This window comes from Kryptolebias marmoratus, linkage group LG2 (genome assembly GCF_001649575.2).
Source record: "Kryptolebias marmoratus isolate JLee-2015 linkage group LG2, ASM164957v2, whole genome shotgun sequence".
In the NCBI taxonomy this organism is placed as follows: domain Eukaryota; kingdom Metazoa; phylum Chordata; class Actinopteri; order Cyprinodontiformes; family Rivulidae; genus Kryptolebias; species Kryptolebias marmoratus.
This window is the reverse complement of record NC_051431.1, coordinates 33,304,864-33,325,010: the sequence shown is the minus strand read 5'-3', so window position 1 is coordinate 33,325,010 and position 20,147 is coordinate 33,304,864. Positions and strand designations below refer to the sequence as shown.

At 40.4% G+C, this 20,147-nt stretch overlaps 1 protein-coding gene across 5 annotated transcripts in view; it reads left to right on the top strand.

Annotated features, from left to right (window-relative positions):
• Positions 1-3,146: 3,146 nt before the first annotated feature.
• Positions 3,147-20,147, top strand: part of lmf1 (lipase maturation factor 1) — a 22,269-nt gene continuing 5,268 nt past the window's right edge. For 2 of the 5 annotated variants that reach the window (XR_005234012.1, XM_037979388.1), the window contains exons 1-8: positions 3,147-3,371; positions 4,375-4,684; positions 5,940-5,950; positions 12,135-12,283; positions 13,566-13,631; positions 14,022-14,189; positions 14,280-14,460; positions 15,274-15,427. Coding sequence is in view for 4 of the 5 variants with exons in the window: in XM_037979388.1 (XP_037835316.1) it covers positions 3,185-3,371; positions 4,375-4,684; positions 5,940-5,950; positions 12,135-12,283; positions 13,566-13,631; positions 14,022-14,189; positions 14,280-14,460; positions 15,274-15,427 (1,226 nt within the window). In the remaining variant the exon portion in view is untranslated. Of the gene's footprint in view, positions 3,372-4,374; positions 4,685-5,939; positions 6,030-12,134; positions 12,284-13,565; positions 13,632-14,021; positions 14,190-14,279; positions 14,461-15,273; positions 15,428-20,147 lie in introns of those variants that run through there. The other 3 variants (XM_025003077.2, XM_017441966.3, XM_025003078.1) reach the window with 2 other exon arrangements.

Here is a 20,147-nt window from a genome sequence, read left to right as displayed (position 1 = left end):
CCTACGTGAGACACGAAGGTCAGACGGCGGGCGCCGCACCATCTGCCTCTCCCAAACAGAGTTGTGTTTTTGTGAAACTATGGTCTGGACTGGGTTTGCCCGGCTCAGATCAACCCCTTTTTTCTTCTTCCTTTAATAAAAGAGAAAGCCCAAGTAAGGAGGCAGAACTTCCTGGACAGCACGCCGTTAGGAGCTGTTGTGGAATCTCTCCTCTTTGCGAAGGCCTTCACAAAAAGACAACAAGCCTCTCCGATGTGATTCTTTCTTAGCAGGTTAAATAAATCAAAACCCTGACAAGTTGTTTCCTCGATTTTTCAATAATCAGGTTAGAGTTTTCAGAACATCCATCTTTCTGATTTTTTCATTAATGTAATCCCGAGGTAAGACATTTTGGTTTTGATTGGCATGTTATAATTCATTGCATCGTTGCAGTTTTTAGGAGGAAAAAGCTCACATTTCTTCAGCTTTAAGCAGAATCCAGAAGCTGCAGAGAATATGTCTGTTGTATGGATAGCAACAGGAACTTGAGTGGCTTTTTTTTCAGAATAATGTGGTATCATCAGCCAATTGTCTAATTGTAATTTCTCCACCTGCAATACAGATACATTTTAATGGACTATTTTTATATGTGCAGATAGAAGTTGTGTACACAGGGTGAATAAATAAAAAGATTTTTTTAGTCTAATGGAACTGTTACCATTGGTGTACATAGTTTTAACAGGTTTACAGAAAATTTACCAAATTCAAAATGCTCTATTGTCTGAAATATAAAATCATGCTCCACAGTGTCAAATGCTTTATAAAAATCCAGGAAGAAGATAAAACCTTCATCAGGACACAGAAATGAGTAATCAAATATATTGAAAACAAGCCAGATATTGTTGGAGATATGTATTTTTCTCATGAATCCTGATCGATTTTCATCAATAAGTGGATCCAAGACATTTTAAAACTGTTCCACAAGTATGGAAGCAAATATCTTGTAGTCAGTGTTCAATAAAGAGATTGGACACCAATTTTTGATAAATAGGAGGTCCTGAAGTATGAAGGGAGCCAAGTCTTCGATAAATGTCTGATAAAACTCTGCTGATAAGCCAATAACTCCAGGAGCTTTTTTACATTTGGGGCATAGGTGACCTCCTGTAGGGTTATTGGACCATTACATATCTCCTTGTCCTCTTTAGACATTTAATTAATGTTAGAGAATTGGAAAAAAAAAAAAGTTGATGATTGCTGGCAGTATTTGGTTTTATGAAGATTGCTATAAAAACTGGAGCAGAAATTTGCAATTCTACTTGGATCATCAGTGAAAACACCATTATAATTATACTAATATTGAGTTGTTGGATTAATAGCTTTTGGCTTTCCTAAAAGTTGCTAGATTATGTCATCACTTAGTTTGCATAGATGACCAATAAAGAATAATGCTGTAAGAGGGAGAAAAACAGCTTAAATATGTTTCAAACAAAAAATGAACTTTTTCTCATGCCGATTCTTGTTTTATTGAATGTCACAATTCCAATCCAGCACTGTCCATCACACTCAGGTCTCCCCAGTCGGTTCACTGTGTTCTTCCCCCCGGGGAGGAAATTCATATAATTTCAGTGAGTCATCATGGTTGTGCCCTGAGTCCTCTGTTGCTTCAGATGACATCACAGTTCATGAATTTACAAACACACACAAACACATGTCATATACACATTCAAGTCACTTGTTTTAAATAAATGCTTGTATTTTAATTAAGTTTTGTCTTCATTGAACCTGATGTGCAGGGGGATAATGAGTGGTTGACCTCAGGATTTTTTAAAGTCTGGCTACGGCCCTGATGCACATGCGATTTACCGAAATTTTCTCTCAATATTTAGAATAGTAATGTAAAAACTAAATGCTCACCTGTTTTTCTTTATTTTCTAGAAAAGGTGGAAGACTATTGTGTCTCCTGCAACATTCTGCACTGTGATGCAAACCCAAACGTCACTGATACATGGGGCGCCGTTTGTAAATGAGCTTGTGCTCAAAATTCATGTCTAAATTTTGTCACATTTAGCTTCAAACACTGTTTAAAAATGTAGTGTGGATTTTCTGATGTCACCTTTTACAACATTTAGCTAGTTAAATGTAATTGTTACAGCTACATGCTAAATATAAATATAAATCCTAAATGTTATATCGAAATGTTAAATGTTATATCTAAATGTTAAATGTTGAAACTAGCCCGTCTCCAACAGCTGGCTCTCCCAACCTGCACGAATAATCCCAAGATCATTCAGAAAGAGAGTTTTCTACATTGATGTTCAGGACAGAAAAGCAAACACAGAGAGATAATAACTCATTTTCAGCAGAATAAAGTCTGTTAACTGATGCTGGAAACCTAACCTGCTCCAGAACAGCTCAAGTAGCCAGATTAGACATCACACATATTTATGCATCATCTCAACTAATTAATGCGTTGGAAAAAAAAAAATAGTAAAAAACCGTTGCTTGTGTGTAACAACAGGAGACTCCCCTTTCTTCTATCTCTGTTCAAGTCACACCAATAAATCAACAACCACTAATGTATAAGAGATATGGTGGGTTGAAAAAGTATTAGTCCTCTTGGCATTCTTTGGATTTAGTTGCCTTACAACCTGGAATTAAGGGTGGCACAGTGGTGCAGTGGTTAGAGCTGCTGCCTCCCAGCAAGAAGGTTGCAGGATTGCATCTCGGCCTGGGGCCTTTCTGGGTGGAGTTTGCATGTTCTCCCTGTGTTCACGTGGGTTTACTCCGGGTACTCTGGGTACTCCGGTTTCCTCCCACAGACCAAAAACATGCATGTTAGGTTAACTGATGACTTAAATTGTCCCTAGGTGTGAGTGAGAGTGTGAATGGTTGTTTGTCTCGTTTGTCTCTATGTGTCCCTGTGATGGACTTGCGACCTGTCCAGGGTGTCCCTCGCCTCTCGCACAGTGACTGCTGGGGACAGGCACCAGCTCCCTGTGACCCGGAATGGAGAAAGAAAGAAGATGGATGGATGGATATATAAATAGATATATAGACCATCACGAACCACACTCCATATCAGTAGGTGGCGGTAATGCACACCTTCCGTTGTTTGTCAACCGCCATAAAACATCACAGAAGAAGAAGAAGAGATGCTTCCGGGGTCAGTTTTCACATTGTCACGTGACCCACGAGCTCCGTAAACATGGCGGCAAGCAGTGGCTGTTCAGAAAGCTCGGTGAGGAAAAGACATGTGGACAGCCGGAGGACAGAGACGGAGCGTGTCCCCAGCAGCAGAGACAGAGAGACAGGACAGCAGCGCGTGTCCTTCCGGCCCGGGACTTACTGGCTCACGAGGATCGTGCTGCTGCGCTCCGTCTCCTTCATCTACTGTGAGTTTGTTCAGGGGGACAGAGCTGTCCTCTGTTTTTGTCTCCACCCTGTCTCGCCAGCTTTTCGAAATGTTTTCAGGCGCCGCATTCCACAACATGCTAACTGAGAGCTCTGAAGGGACAGTTTGAGTTCCAGAGCCGGGGTAGTTCACAGCACGAGATGCTGAGGTAGAAACAGGGTCATCGGGTCATCGGGTCATCGGGTCAGAGGTTGGTCAGAGGTTAGGACGGGGCACATCCGAAAGGTTTAAACAAGGTGCCCCATTTCTCATGCTGATTAATCTCCCTCCTGAGGGTCATCAGGGTCTTTGCCTGTTTCTGCTCACATGCATGAAGGTGTGAATTATTGGGAAATTGACCGGGGAGCTGAAATCTGGGAGCCCTCCTCCGTTTAAAGACACAATAGCTGTCAAAATACAGTTTATCAATGGTTTTGAGTGAAATATTTTGAATATGTGTGTCATCTATGATGAAAAACAACCACTAAATGCACATCATTCACTACCAAACGTCTACCACAATATTTGTAATAAATGCGTGAAATCAACTGAGTCAGGTTTTGTTGCCAACAGTTACCAGTCATTTGTTTACAATTGATCATTGATGAGTACACTTCGGACAGTCCTCGTGGACGATGGATAATGTGTCAGTAAAATGATCCCCAGATTTTTAAACAAAGGGGAGGAATATTGGCTGTTTTCTAATGGAATCTTTGCAAAAAACCCCAAACAATCATTTAATGATCTAAAAATTGTATTAGAAGCAAAACAATTTAAATCAAAAACCCAGAAAAATTGCACATTTTGACAGCTGTTATGGCTTTAAAGTTGTTGTTTTTTTCATTTGATGTAAATGGCTTCCTCTGCAAACAAAGAATTTTTTATTTTCAATAAATAAAGACTTGGACATTGCTTAAGATTTAAAGAAATTGATGTTGCCATATGTTCAGTAAAATAAGCCACAGATGACATTATTTGCACCTTTGTCTCCTTCTGTCTCGTAGTTGTTGCCTTCGGTGTTGCTTACAATCAGAACAAGCAGCTGATTGGTGAGAATGGCCTGACGCCCTGTAAGAACTACCTGAACAGTGTCAAGCGCTACGTGGGGGGAAAGATCGGCATGGCCGCCTTGGCGTACACACCCTCCGTCCTCTGGTTCTTGGACTGGAGCCAGATGGACGCCAACCTGGACGGCATGGCTCTGGTGGGAATGGCATTGTCTGGGTTTGTCCTGGTGACTGGAACGGCTAACATGTTGATCATGGTCACACTGTGGGTGCTTTACCACTCCCTGGTCAACGTGGGACAGCTGTGGTGAGTTTGTGCCCAGTGGCTGGTTTATTAGCTAAAGAAATGATGTTTGAACTTTGGTTCGGTTGAAGCTGAACTGTGTGATCAGGGAAACAAAACCTGCAACAATTTTCGTAAATGTAACATTATGTCAGCCAAATTAAATAATGTTATAAAGAAAAGAAAAACAAGCAACATTATTTTTTTGGCTTGATTTTTTAAATTCAGAGGAATAGCTGCTTGTAATTTCTTTCTAAATATGTATTATCTTAACATTGTTGAAGTTTTGTTAGACCTAAAACTCAGCCATTTTGAAAGCCTACATAACAAAGAAAACTATTCAGAAGTATGTATGAAACTACAGATTCCACCCAGCTGAACCCCCCTCCTGTGTTGGAGAGACCACCAAACCCCTGATATGCTCCGTGTTAAAGAATGACTCAAAGGACACAACATATGGAGTCGTTTTAAACATATTTTTGTAAAAATAATATTCAAGGAAGTTGGGAGCCTCGGACCAGCCAGGCAGCCAATCCCCTGAACCTACAGTCTTCAAACTAAACCTGAAAACAGGACTGCTGGTAACTCCTAAAGCCAATTAATGAACATAATCATTAACAAAGTGACATGACTCCAGACTGCGGTCTAAGGAGGGAGCCACAGACCAGCAGCAGTCAACCAGTCCCTTCAGGAAATCTGATGCTACTAACACAGATTCAACCAATCCCTGCAAAATCGGTTCTTATTGTATGCAGTAATTTGACCAATCACCTACACCCCCTGCGCATTATCACTTCCTGGAATCTAAGCCTGCAGGATTAAAACGTGTCCTGTACCAGAAAATCACTGAAATCTGTGCAAGCCACTTTTCTGAAATGTTACGTAAAAGAAGCAAAACACTGAGTTTGAACGCTCTTGTTATTTGTCGACACTTTTCTACTGTAAAACCTTCCTGGGAACAGCTGGGCTGTGACCTGGCTGGAAGTTTGAATGACCAGCAAGGGAGCTTTGTTTTCTTTCTATCAGTCATGGGGTCAATTTTGTAGATCCCCAAAATCCTGGAGGGACCAGTCAGCCAGCCAACCCTGGCAGCCCCAGCCTTGATGTGGGCGGAGCTGGTTCTTTTTAAAGCCACGCCCACCAATAAATCAACTAGAGTTCCATTTCAGCTCCAGGTGTTTTCAGAAGAAAATGTTTTTTTTTTGTTAGCTATCTCATGAAGCTAAATAAACTTATTTTATCTCTAATATTTTTGTACCCTTTTGTTTTCTCTTTCTAGGTACTCTTTTGGTAAGTGAACTTCAGACTAACTCCACCAGGGCTTCCCTTGTTTCCCTCCTGCAAGAGAAGAGATGGAGAAACGTGCAAGGCAGGAGTTTGTATTTCCTTAAACTATGAATGTCACTGGGCTGCGGCTGTTGGAGACTAGTTTACGAACAGCATTCATGAGGGACTTTCTAGAAAAAGTGGAACCATTCATGGGTTTCCTAAATTCCTCCTGTAAGTTTCAGTCAATAGAATTTTAAACATGTTCATATTAACTCTCGTTATTGCAACAGACTTGTTGTGGAACCCATATCAGCTGTACTTTGACAGTAGGGGAGCTCTCCTCTGACAGAAAACATGTTCAGATCTAAAATCCACACCGATGGTAAATTAAAACTTTTTAAAAACTAGTCCAAATGCTCCTGTCTGCTTTTCTACTGTGTCCTCCAGCAGATTAAATCCCAAACGTGGGGGTGGATGCTGAGGTGTGTACAAAACAGACAAAATAATGTGCGCCTTGCCTATTTTTGTGCACACAAAAACGATTCAAATGCAATCCAAGCTTTTATATTATATGAGGAACAAAAAAGGATTCAGTCCACGAAGTAAAATTTTTGTAAATATGTTAATTTTCTAACATTCTGTGTTTAAGTTGAGCCTTAAATTTAATTGAAGGGAAATATGAATAAACCGTAAAGAAACCTTATATTTATTTAGCACCAATTCCCAATGAAAGTCGTCTCAGAGCACTGTACAAAAACATTCACATACATTCTAAAAAGCCAGTTAGTGAACTAGTCACATACAAACAGAATAACTGGTCCAGGTGTAGTTTCTATTGGAAAAAAGACAAAGAAAAAACACATTAACCCTTTGAGGACTACCATTATAAAGGTCCGCATGAGCATCTTTTTACATTTTTGGATGCTGCAGAGTTAGTGTTAGTTAGGAGCATTCCAATGTTCTTTACATCAATAAAATCCTTATAATCCTTATTTTCCAAGTTTGTATGCCATTAGTCCATAACAACTAATTAAAATGCTTAAATGTGCAAAAACAATCACAGGAACTCCATTCGTTTTATAATTATTTGACATATTTTTGTAAATATGAAAAGTTTCCTAACTTTATTTCTCAAAACTGTCAATACAAAAAAGTTGCACACAAGCCTTCTAAACCAAACACAATTTATTTGGAGTTTTTTCAAAGCTTCGTTTCAGAGTTACAGACAATTTTATAAAAACAAAAAAAACGGGAAAAAAAGAAATCCTTTTATCAGTGCAATCAGAATAAATATGTGCCCAAGAACCATTGCACATTGTGCATCAACAGTAAAATACAAACATTGAAATGAAAGTGTGTCAGTCACTGTATATTGCTCATTGTTTGCATAAATCACACAAAAAAACTATTTACATTATCTGTCCACATGACAAAATGTCATGATGAGAGCAAGGACTTTATTTTTTAGCATGCCCACTGGAGCTGTGGAAGTCATTGGGGCAGTTCCTGTCCACAATAACACAGAGAGGAAGTTTGCAAGCTTTACACATGAACGGAGTGCATTTTCCACAAAGCTTGCACTTTCTTCGCCCCTTTGTTGCTTTGTCTTCACCGGATGCCCCCTCAACAATTGCAACAGGCAGGTGCTGATAGCTGGTAGTCGGAGCTGCTTGTGGCACTTCTCCACAAAGCTCTATTGTCAGTTGCTCCTGGAAGGCCTGGTGTGTCAGAGCCTGCTGCTCCAGCTGTGCACACAGCTCTTTGTGTATCAGATAGCTGTTTGTCACAGCTATATCAATAAAATGGTGCACGACCGTCTTGTACCATTTTTTGCACTTCCGCCATGAAGTGTAGGAGCCAATCAGCTGGTCGGACAAGTCCACTCCCCCCATGAAGCGGTTGTAATCTTTCACAGCTGGTGGCACTGGAACCTCCAAGACTTGATGTTGTCCTCCAGCCTTGACCACTCGTCTGACTGCGTCTCCTGAAAAGGCCGTGTGCAGGGTGGAACACACACTGACCTCCCTCGTGTCCATCCATTTGATAAAAATGAGAGGTCCCTCTCTGAGCCATCTGATAGACCCTTGTGGTGATTTTTTGGTCAGGGCATTCTTGTTTGTCTTTGGGACACCAACTCTTGTACTTCTGAACGTCCCACATGCTCCAAACCGAAGCTTGTGAAGGTGACAAAACAGTGCTGGGCTGGTATAGAAGTTATCACAGTAAATGTGATATCCAGATCCAAGATACTCTTTGTTGATGAGTGACATCACAGCGTCAAAGGACAGCCCCTTTCCAGATTTTTGAGTGGACCTCCCAGTATAAATCTGAAAATCTATAGTGTAGCCTGTGGTGTCAGACAACACAAAAAGTTTGATCCCCCACTTTGTCGGTTTATTTTTCATGTATTGCTTCAGCCCAATCTTGGCTTTAGTGGCTACCATCCTTTCATCCACACACAGATTTTGCCGGAGGTGGTACACAGCTTTGCAGGCAACCTTCAAACTGTCGTACAGGGGCGCAGTCTGTGCAGAGGGTCATATTCAGGTGTCCCTTTTTTTTGTCATTTACTGTGTCATCGTTTGGGTCACTCATGTGGATATTAGCATTGATTTTGAGGAAACAATCTCTGGACATTACTTTCCCTGGATATGAAAGCTGAAATGCAGTGGTGGTTCTCCAAAAATCTTTCATTTGTGGTCGTTTCATCAGTCCCATGTACAGAGTAAGCCCAATATACTCATAGATTTTATCAGCTGTGACATCAGTCCATCTAAATTGTTTTCCAGCAGCTAAATTTTTTGCTGCATTTTTGTTGGTGTTTGCACAGATTGTTTTTATGGCAGCCTGGTCAAAATACAATTTGAAAAGCTCTGATGGAGAAGGAATGTCAATATTTGAAAGGGGCGGCTGAACACCTGGTTTTCTCTTTGGATGGAAATGGAGTGGGGGGTGTGGCAAATTATCAGGCTCCTTCTCTGTTTTCCAGCTGACTTGAGTACTGGCATGAATTTCTGACCTTTTGCATTTCCTTTTATTTGCTGGACCCTCCCGACTTCTTTTTCTTCCTCTACTTGCATCCACCACCACATTGTCATTGTCATCTTCATCATCATCATCCTCATTCAGCTCGTCCTCTTTTTCCTCCACGCCATCACAAGTACTGCACACAGACGTAACATTACAGATTAGTTAGATTTTTCAGTCACGTTTTGTCTAATAAATATATATATATATATATATATATATATATATATATATATATATATATAGAGAGAGAGAGAGAGAGAGAGAGAGAGAGAGAGAGAGCCCACTTACATCTCGTAAAGTTGATCGATCCCGTCAATGAAGTCCGCTTCCTCGTCACTGTCAGCGGTATCGGGGTCTGAAGAATCGCCCTCTTCATTAGCGCCATCTACCGCCATGACGAGCTCCAACGCCAAAATCTGACTCCGTGTCTTTCCATAAATTATTTGTCATGTGACAAATTCCGTGTTTCTAAAAAAAGTTGTGAAAAATATTGAGTCTGTTTGCTAGCAAAAGGTGAGCCGAATAGTGCTCGCATGAATAATATTGCAGGAAGAAAAATCCTAGGAAAACTCAAATGGAGTCTGATGAGATTTGATGAAATCTCGCGATATTTTATGCTGTCAACGTCAGAATAACAGATCCAACACAGGATGTGATTGGCCAGACCTGAGCTGATCTACAAATATAGGGATGGATGCCACGTCATGTTTGCCTAGCATATTTGGGCTAATCCTTTTTACTATAAATCTGTGAACTCGTCTGCACACACACACAGCAATTCAGGGGGCATGTTGAAAAAAGGAAAAGGAAGTGCAATTCTTACGGTTTTATATGCAAAACAAATTATTGCTCTACCTTACGTGGTTCGAATTCTACCGGCATTTAAAAATATGTATGCAAATGGAAGCGCCGGCGCTCCCGTAGTCCTCAAAGGGTTAATGATAGAAATAATTACAGTAGAGCGAGTAAAGCCAGCAGCAGAGAGAGGACATGTGGTCAGTTTGTCCTCCAGCAGTCTGAGCCTATAGCAGCAGAACTAAGGGAGAGCTCAGGAAACCCAAACCAACCCGAACTATAGGACTGATCAAAAAGGAAAGTCTTAAAAGTAGACAGGGTGTCAGCCTCACAGACAGAAACTGGAAGTTGGTAAGTGAACCTGCAGCTGGAGTGTGAAGGTCTCTGTTAGGAAAATATGGAACAATAAGATCTTTAATATAAAATGGAACTTGGTTGTTGGGAGCTTCATATGTTAGAGTTAAGATTTTAAATTCTATTCTGAATTTAACAGGGAGCCAATGGAGAGAAGCTAAAACTGTAGAAATATGATCTCTCCTCCTGACTCTCACCAGAACTCTGGCAGCAGCAATTTGGATCAATTTGACTTTTAAAAGACACCCAGATAATAAGAATTCCAGCAGTCCAGCCTAGACTTGATAAATGTATGGACCAGTTGTTTTGTGGATAAATATAACAGAGTATCATCAGCATAACAATGAAAATTGATCCTGTGTTGTCTATTACCTTTCCCTAATGGAAGCATATATAGAGTAAAGAGTATTGGTCCAAGCACTGAACCCTGAGGAACTCCATGACTAACTCTGGTTTATGAAGAAGCTTCCTTATTATCATGAACAAACTGGAATCTATCAGATAAATATGATTTAAACCATTTTAGAGCTGTTCCTGTAATCCCAATCTCATGTTCATGTCTCTGTAATAGAATATTGTGATGAGTTGTATCAAATGCAGCACTGATATCTAACAGGACAAGTATGGACACATGTCCACTGTCTGAGGCCATGAGAATATCATTAGTAACTTCCAGCAGTGCTGTTTCTGTGCTGTGATGAGCTCTCAACCCTGACTGAAACTCCTCAAACAGATTATTTCTGCCCAGATGTTCACACAATTGATTTGCAGCTATTTTCTCAAGAATCTTTGAGAATTATGTGAGATTAAATACATGTCTATAATTGGCCTGAAGTTCTGAATCAAGGTCTGGTTTCTTAAGTAAAGGTTTAATTACAGCAACCTTAAAGCTCTGTGGTGCATAACATAACATTCATTAGAGACAAATTAGCAGATCCAAAATAGGAATATTAATTATGGGAAACACCTCTTTGATCAGCACCCATCTAACCAGCAGTTTGGTCATGAGGAATGGACAAATAGTCCAGGTTAGATGGGAAAAGATGATCATGGAGATGGACATGAAGAGACTGCTAAACATGGCTCTACACAAGTACATACCCGTATTCACTTTTATATTTATTTCTTTAACTATTTAAGCTTTTTCCCCATTTAACTGAAATAATCTGATGTATTTTTGAAAATTTAAAAGTCCAATCAAATTCCAGGTTGTCCGTCCATCCATCCATCCATCCATCCATCCATCCATCCATCCATCCATCCATCTTCTTTCTTTCTCCATTCCGGGTCACAGGGAGCTGGTGCCTGTCCCCAGCAGTCACTGTGCGAGAGGCGAGGGACACCCTGGACAGGTCGCAAGTCCATCACAGGGACACATAGAGACAAACGAGACAAACAACCATTCACACTCTCACTCACACCTAGGGACAATTTAAGTCATCAGTTAACCTAACATGCATGTTTTTGGTCTGTGGGAGGAAACCGGAGTACCCAGAGTACCCGGAGTAAACCCACGTGAACACAGGGAGAACATGCAAACTCCACCCAGAAAGGCCCCAGGCCGAGATGCAATCCTGCAACCTTCTTGCTGGGAGGCAGCAGCTCTAACCACTGCACCACTGTGCCACCCTTAATTCCAGGTTGTAAGGCAACTAAATCCAAAGAATGCCAAGAGGACTAATACTTTTTCAACCCACCATATCTCTTATACATTAGTGGTTGTTGATTTATTGGTGTGACTTGAACAGAGATAGAAGAAAGGGGAGTCTCCTGTTGTTACACACAAGCAACGGTTTTTTACTATTTTTTTTTTTTCCAACGCATTAATTAGTTGAGATGATGCATAAATATGTGTGATGTCTAATCTGGCTACTTGAGCTGTTCTGGAGCAGGTTAGGTTTCCAGCATCAGTTAACAGACTTTATTCTGCTGAAAATGAGTTATTATCTCTCTGTGTTTGCTTTTCTGTCCTGAACATCAATGTAGAAAACTCTCTTTCTGAATGATCTTGGGATTATTCGTGCAGGTTGGGAGAGCCAGCTGTTGGAGACGGGCTTTCTAGCCATTTTCTTGTGTCCAGTCTGGACTCTGTCCCTGGTTCCTCGCCACTGCCCCCCTTCCCTGATCTGCATCTGGACCTTCAGGTGGCTCATTGTTCGCATCATGCTGGGAGCCGTGAGTACAGAGACAGTTTAAAAAAACGAATCTTTCATAAACACCTTAATTCCCTGATATACAGTGGCTTCTGGATGGATTCCTCCTTCTTTTATCCTGGAATTTAATGGGATTTTTTATTTGATTAAAAGCAATTATCTTACAAAAAATCATGACGTTAAATCGAAGAAAAATCTAGTTTTAAATAATTCTAAAAACAATCTCAAATGAAAAAATGCTTCAGCCTCCCAAACTCCCAAAAGTGTCTCAAATCTTTTGAAGACTCAAGTATTTTTCGTGCCATTTATCTTTCCCTTAACTCTGACTAGTCTCTCAGTCCCTGCTGCTGAAAACCATCCCCACAGCATGATGCTGCCACAACCATGCTTTGCTTTAAGGGTGGTGTTCTCAGCATGATGAGAGGTGGTAGTCACTTCTGACCACAGAACCTTCCAAACAGTCCAGCTTTTCTTTTTTTTTTAAATCAGTGTCTTTTTGCTGCCTCTCTTCCATGAAGCCCAGCTGTGTGCAGCTTCCAGCTTCCAGCTCCGCCCTCCTTACACACTCGGTGACTTTTGATGGTTTAAAATGATTTATAACAAGTTTTTACCTCTATTTATTTTTTCTCTTATTATTTTTCTGTATCAAGCATAAGGTGATCCATAAGTGAACCTTTTACTAGGACACCTTAGGTCAAAGGTTGATGATCATGTTATCAGACCTGCAGCCCTGTGACTTGTGCCCCTTTTCCACTGGCTCTATTTCAGAAGTCCCACTCCGCTCTACTCGGCTCAGCTCTATAAAGAATGCATCGTGTCTCCACTGGCCAGTTTGGTTGGTAGCAGAGGAACGCCTCTCCTTGTGTTGCGGGGGGGGGGGGAACAGAGGGCATAAACGTTGCAGGGTAAGCTAACGCTGTTGTTTATATTCCTACCTTCGCTCTTTATGCTCGGATCTGGTCACACCCACGACCAATGAGTGAACAGGAGCTAAGCTGGCGCCGCTCACGAAGCAGGGCCGGCCTGGCTGGCCCGACTCCGAAGCAGGGACCAAAAAACCAGGGACCGACCTTGAAAAAATACCGGTGGAAACGCGCGCAAAGCAAGCCGAGTAGAGTGGAGCCGGGACCTTTAGAGCCGATGGAAAAGGGGCATAGGATATCTGGGTAAAGAGAGGGGGGGAGGCTGCTGGAAGGACCTGGTAAACCTGAACTGGGATGGAATTATACAAGTTCATGAAGTCCAACAGTTCAAGTGGTTGTTTCTCTTTAGTTTACTGTAGATGTTACATGTTTTGTTTTCAGGGTCTTATTAAAATCCGAGGTGACAAGTGCTGGACAGACCTCACCTGCATGGACTATCACTACGAGGTGTGTGTTGTTTAATCATTTCTGTTTTTCATTCTGTTAGCTCCATCACAGTGTATTATGGGATCAGGCCTGATTTCCTGCTTTGTTCTCCGTACTCTCATTGGACAGGAGGAGACCTGCAGAGGAACTTCAGGTCTCCTCCTGTCCTCCTGCAGGTCTCCAACTAAATAAAGTTTCAACTTTATTAAGTCTTTTCCCTAAAGTGTGGCATCATAAATTACAGCTGATCCCACTCAGAGAAAGAAAAACAAATGCAGCAGTGTTCTGTTCAGAAAATGGTTTTGTTATCCCTGGATAAATTCAAATAGACATCAGTAAATGAAATCTCCTGAATATGTTGCAACATCTCTCTTTTTTTTTTTTTTTTTTTTTGTTTTTGTTTTATACCAGACTCAGCCAGTTCCGAACCCCATGTCCTACTACATGCATCGCTCTCCATGGTGGTTCCATCGCTTCGAGACGTTGTCCAACCACTTCATCGAGCTCATCGCCCCTTTCTTCACCTTCCTGGGCAGGCGGATGTGCATGGTGAACGGAGCCCTTCAGATTGTTTTCCAGGTAACTGGAAGAACGAAACAAACCCTGATGCAGCAAGTTAACCGGTGGCAAACGGTGAAACGTTCTGATGCTGCCTCTGCCGGCCTGCAGGTGGTCCTGATAGTGAGCGGGAACCTCAGTTTTCTAAACTGGCTCACAATTGTTCCCAGTTTGTCCTGCTTTGACGATGCAGCTCTGGGTTTCCTGTTTGGCCGTGGGTCCGTAGCTGAAAAGGCTGTGCTGGAGATGCAGAAGGAGCACGCAGCCGGACGCTCCCCCAAACCCACCAAAGGTGTTCACACTCTAAACTTGACTCTAGGATCTGAGACTTGAACTTTCTCCAGTCTGATTCAACTTTTTCATTTGATTTCAAAGTAAACCGTTAGATTTCCAGCATCTGACCCCACCACACTGCGGGGTGTAGGGAAACAGAAACTACCGGTCAGGAAAGGATTCCAGGAACAAATTAGAGGCCGAGCATTTCTTCCTGCTGCCTTTCATGCCAGAGTTTTACACTAAGATCGTTTTATGTTGAGAAGTGATGGAGTTGTACCTGATTTGGTTATTCAATCTCACACTTAGAGGATGTTGTGCGTGACTCTCAGCTACTACCACCTCAAATCTTAACTCAGTAACAGACATTGATGAGTTTGCTAAGGTTGGAAAGCTGTGGCAGCCATCTTGAATTGGTTTAACTGCCAGTGTTAATCAGCTGTAAAGGTAAATCCAGTAAATACTTTCAAAATCTCAATAAAATCCAGTTTGTGGTTCATGAGATATTTTGCTAACAGACAAACATGGTTGACTTTCACAGTTAATGCTCAAGTTTTAAGCAAAGATATTGTGCAATGTGTTGAACTTGTGTGTGTTGTGAATGACTCATTTGTAGCTAGTATTTGTAAAAGTGAGTTAGCCATTTTTGTGTTTCTAAGGTCAGTTAGCTGTGGCAGCCATCTTAAATCAGGTTGAAAAAGTAAATCACTGGTAGATGTATTGATTAATTACATTTTTTACTCTTTTTAATTGGAAAATTTGAGCAAAATGTGAATTTCCGATGCACAAAATGTCCAACGCTTAAGCTTATTTGTGTGTATGTGTGTGTTAGGTATGTTGATTCGTCGGGTGATGAACGTTTCTTTGGCTGTTGTCATCGGTTACCTGAGCATCCCTGTGGTGATGAACCTGTGGAGTTCCAGGCAGATGATGAACACCTCCTTCGACCCGCTGCGCATCGTCAACACGTACGGCGCCTTCGGCAGGTACGGTCAGGACCTGTTTATCTGCTGAACCTCAGTCAGTGTTTGGTATCTGAATTTTCTGGTCCCAGTTTCTCTAAGAGATACTGTCAGCTTTTTTTAAAGTTACATTTTGTTTTGAATGAATACATTTGTGGTTTCAGCTGCTTTTAAAATGTATTTTTAACATGGAACTAACACTGGTTCGGTCTAAAATGACTCCTGTAGTAAATTCTTTTCTCTTGAAGGTTGAAGGTAGTATATAGAGTTGTCCAGGTAGGTCTTAGTTTCTCATTTATCCTGCTCTGTTTGAAGCACAGTAACTTGGTGAACTGAATCATTTCCTGGCAGAGTTGAAGGGGAGATCCAATCTGCTTCAGCTTTAAATCAGTGTGCTGACAGAGAATTACAAAATATTACAAAAAGGCCAACAATTATTTATCTCTAAATTAAGGTTTACACAGATATGCACATTTTTTTTAGTTCTAAATTATTTTCTTGATAAGTTTTATTAAACTTATAAAGACTCAAGGTACCTTTAAAAAGTATGGAGAGCCATTTCGGCCAAAATTAAATAAATAAAAAAATGGGTAAAATAACTAAATAAATGAGTAAAATAAATCAATAAATAAGTAAAAAAAACATTTATTTATTTTTCATTTATCCCTTTATTAATTTTCCCAATTTTACTTTACCTATTTTTCATTTACCCTTTTATTGAAAAATTGATTATCTTCCCATTTTCCAATTCCTTTTATTCATTTAGTATTTCCTTATTTTCTTTTTTATCACATACACTTTTCCAATTCTCATTTTCCAATTCTTCGTCCCTCACTCTGGAAAAATCTGGAAAATTGGATTAATGAAAAATAGTAAAAGTAAAATTGGGAAAATGAATAAAGGGATAAATGAAAAATAAATAAATGTTTTTTTACTCATTTATTTAGTTATTTTACTCATTTATTTAGTTATTTTACCCATTTTTAAATTTATTTACCCATTTTTTTATTTATTTAATTTTGGCCGAAATGGCTCTCCATAAAAAAGTCCCCTTTTACTGAAAAATGGTTCCTGAACCAGTTCTTTCTCTGGTTCAATGGTTTTAGTCACTTAAACACATTAAATTAATTAGCCACAAAATGAGGACGTCAGTTTAAAAGAAAATGTCTTGAAATAAGCTGAGCTCAAGTATTATTTTATACAACTCATAGTAGAGTATATGGAGATGTACTGACAAGTGTTTTACCTTTTTGTTTAAGAAAGAAAAACCCACCAAGGTCATTAGAATAACTTGAAACTGGCAAAAGTAATTAAAAAAATAAAATGCCAAAAAATCATATTCTTACTTTTGAATTGTGGTGCAGCAGAATTATTAATAAATAAATAAAACTGTCCTTGACAAAAAGGATAGTACCTTTTAATTTAATGATTTGTTGCCAAACCATTTTGAGTCAATCACTGCAATCAAGTGATTTCTGTAGCTGTCTCTGAGACTCCTGCACCTGGCCACAGGTGAGCAGACTGCTCCACCTGTCCCTGGTTTAAAGCTTCCTTCTTGACCTTGCAATTCATCTCTAATCTCTATGGAGGTTGTTCTGTGTTCTTTGGTTACCTTTTGTGTTATCTGTCTATTCAATTTATCATCAGCCACATCCAGGCAGGTTGTCTCCATCCTGTAGATGTTAAACATCTGACTAATCTGAGCAGCTAGAGTCACAGGAACAACAAGCTGCTTGGAGATGGTCTTAAGTCTTTACCTTTAACATGAGGTCAATAAGTTTCTTTCTCAGCTCCTAAAACAACTCTGTCCTCAGCTTTCTGTGCTCCATGTCCAGTGTGTTACACACCACGATACCAAACAGCCCTGTGACTACTTTTCCCACTTTAACAGTCAAATTGACTGATTATAAGACTGAAGACACCTGTGATGTTGATTATAAGACACACCTTAGATTAACACGTCCCTGTGGACAGACTAGTTTGGATTTTTTAGACGTACCATCTGTTGTATCAAGATCAGTTTCATTAGTTTGATTTTCACTAGTTGGTTTTTAGAAATGTTTAGTCTTTTGTTACTTTCATGTCATATTATTTATTAGTTACTTTTGTGGGTTTCTTTTTTTTTACCAAAAAGGTACTATTAATAATAATAATAGTAGTAGTAGGTTGTCACCGTCCTTTGCTTTCTAACTCATTTAGTTTCTTGTCATGGCAGACTGCAGACTGCAGACTGCAGACGGCAGACTGCAGACTGCAGACAAGTGTGCAGTCGGAGGTAGATGTGGAAGCAGTTGTTGTACAGGTGCAGGTACCTCTGAATGAGCTTCAAGCTCTCCAAACACACTGCTGCTTGTTGTTTTGTTCTCTCTCTGTCTGCCCCATTGGTCACTGGAAAATAATCTACTTTCTTACTTTGTAAGTTGACATCAGGACCTTTCATTTCCTCCGAATTCATTCAGCTGCTTCAGTCTTCAGTAACAGGATGAGCCAACACCAGGGAGTCAGTACCAATATGTCAGCGCAGTGTTTCAGTAGGTTTTACAGCTGTGTCAACATCTCTATATCATACTCATTCAGGTTGATTTTTATTTATTTATTAAGGATGTTAAGTGTTGATGTTTTACATAGCAATCAATGAGTCAGAGTTGTGATATGGTATTAGTTGCTGGTTTGTTAATTTGACTATAAAATCAAAAGCTGAGATATTAAATTGGGTAAGGACAATAAGTTAAATCCTGGGTACAGCTGCACCTCGGTGAAACAGAACATAACCGCCGCTGCGAGGTGCTCAAACAGGACTGAGCCCACAGACCCAGAGCCACGCCCACACCTACGCTTCCTTGACCAAAGGGGGATTTACCAATGTGAAATGGAGTAGAATTGAGGCAGAGGAAACAATTAAGCAGGGGGAGGGTCCAGCAGAAACCACGGACTACAACAGAACTATGAACAGCACAGCCTGCTAGTTTACAGACAAGTCTGATAATCCCAGAACTTTGCACAGATTGATTAAATCTGTGTATCGTTTTCATAATGTGGCTGTAGCAGATGATTACCCTCCACTCTGTTTAGACTACAACAGAATATGGCTTCAGTTATTAAACCATATAACCCAAATTATGTCTCTAATAGAGGGAAATGTGTGCAACTGTGCCCACACTACATTGCTAATATTAAAGGAACATTCCAGTGAGGTCACTTCCGAAGAAGTTGAGTCTGTACTCAGTACTCAGCTTTGAAATTTCTGTGAAATGGGCAAAAAGAAACTTGGGCAAACACCTGCAGCAAGAAACACCGGACCAGGTGCTGGCATTCCTGGTGGCCTCCTCCCCCTCTTCCTCCTCCTCTTCTTCATGATCAGCACCTTCTACACTACAGCTCATACAGCGAATGACAAGATGAAGACAAAGAGACCCACACCTCGCCGGAACACTTCTAGCCTGTAATACAGAGACAGGCCAGACCACAACAGCTACAACGACCAATCTGAGGACAGGAGACTCGTCTCCTTGGAGGGATGAGACCTCAGACCATGGAGAGGAATTTGTATTGCCAACACGACCAGAGCTACTCAACACATCAGGCTCCATACACACATAACTGGCCCCCGCCAAGGAGCAGAGAGAACCACGGAGACCACAGGAACATAGAACCTCGAGACCTTAACCACCGACGACACTATGGATCAACACGCCCGATCAACTCCTCTTACGATGAAGCACAGGGGGACAAATCCTGTTGGACACCAAAATGACTACACACCATCGGCCTCCTGCCCATCAGTGGTGAAATGTTGACAACATTTGGGGAGGATACCCAAGATGTTTACTACCCTTTGTTACTACTTCCTCTCCCTTGGCAGTGCAATTGTGAAGACATATAAATAAATTTAGAAACTTAAATCCTAACATCTGTCCCAGTGTTTTCTCAGGTCAACATAAAGAATAATAATTTCACGTCCTGAAAGTGTTTCCTAATTTCCTTTTTCACTACATTTTAGTGTTGATTGATAGAATCTTTCACAGTAATAGTTTTAAACTATCATCTTTCATACCGGAGTTTTAGATTAGGATTATCTTATGATGAGGAGGAGCAAAGTTATAGATATTTTGGTCAAACATAGAAAATACCATTTTGATATTGTGAGATCAAGATGTCACAAGTCATATTAATTAGCTGGGGTGGCCATCTCTAATTAGGTTGACTCTAAAAATGAATCAGTTGTAGATGTATATCTAATGATAACTTTCAGATAATTTATTTAATTTTTTTGGTTCATGGGATATTTTGCTAACACAGTTAATGTCAAAATTTTAAGCAAAAATGTTGTGCAATGTGTAGCGCTCAGGGTATGTGTTGGGGACAATACTCAATGACTGCCCCACCAAATTTGAGCTCAATATGAGTAAAACAGTTTTTTTTTGTATTTCCTCAGGTCACTTAGCTATGGTAACCATCTTGAATGGGGTTGACTCCAAAAGTGAATCGGTTGTAGATTACTTTGTGAAAGTGCATCTACAGACGCAGGCAAAACCATCGCTTCTCGCTTTTGGTGGCAGGCAATGGAAAACTGTCAGTGTTTGATTGGTCTTGAGACTTTTTATTCAGATGAATCTGTTCATGGACAAATCTTCACGTTAACGATCTAAATACATCCATGTTCATAAATGTACATTGATGATTAATATGAAAATGTAACTTGAGCATTTTGTAGCATTTCTTGGTAAAAACAAGCCCCCCCCCC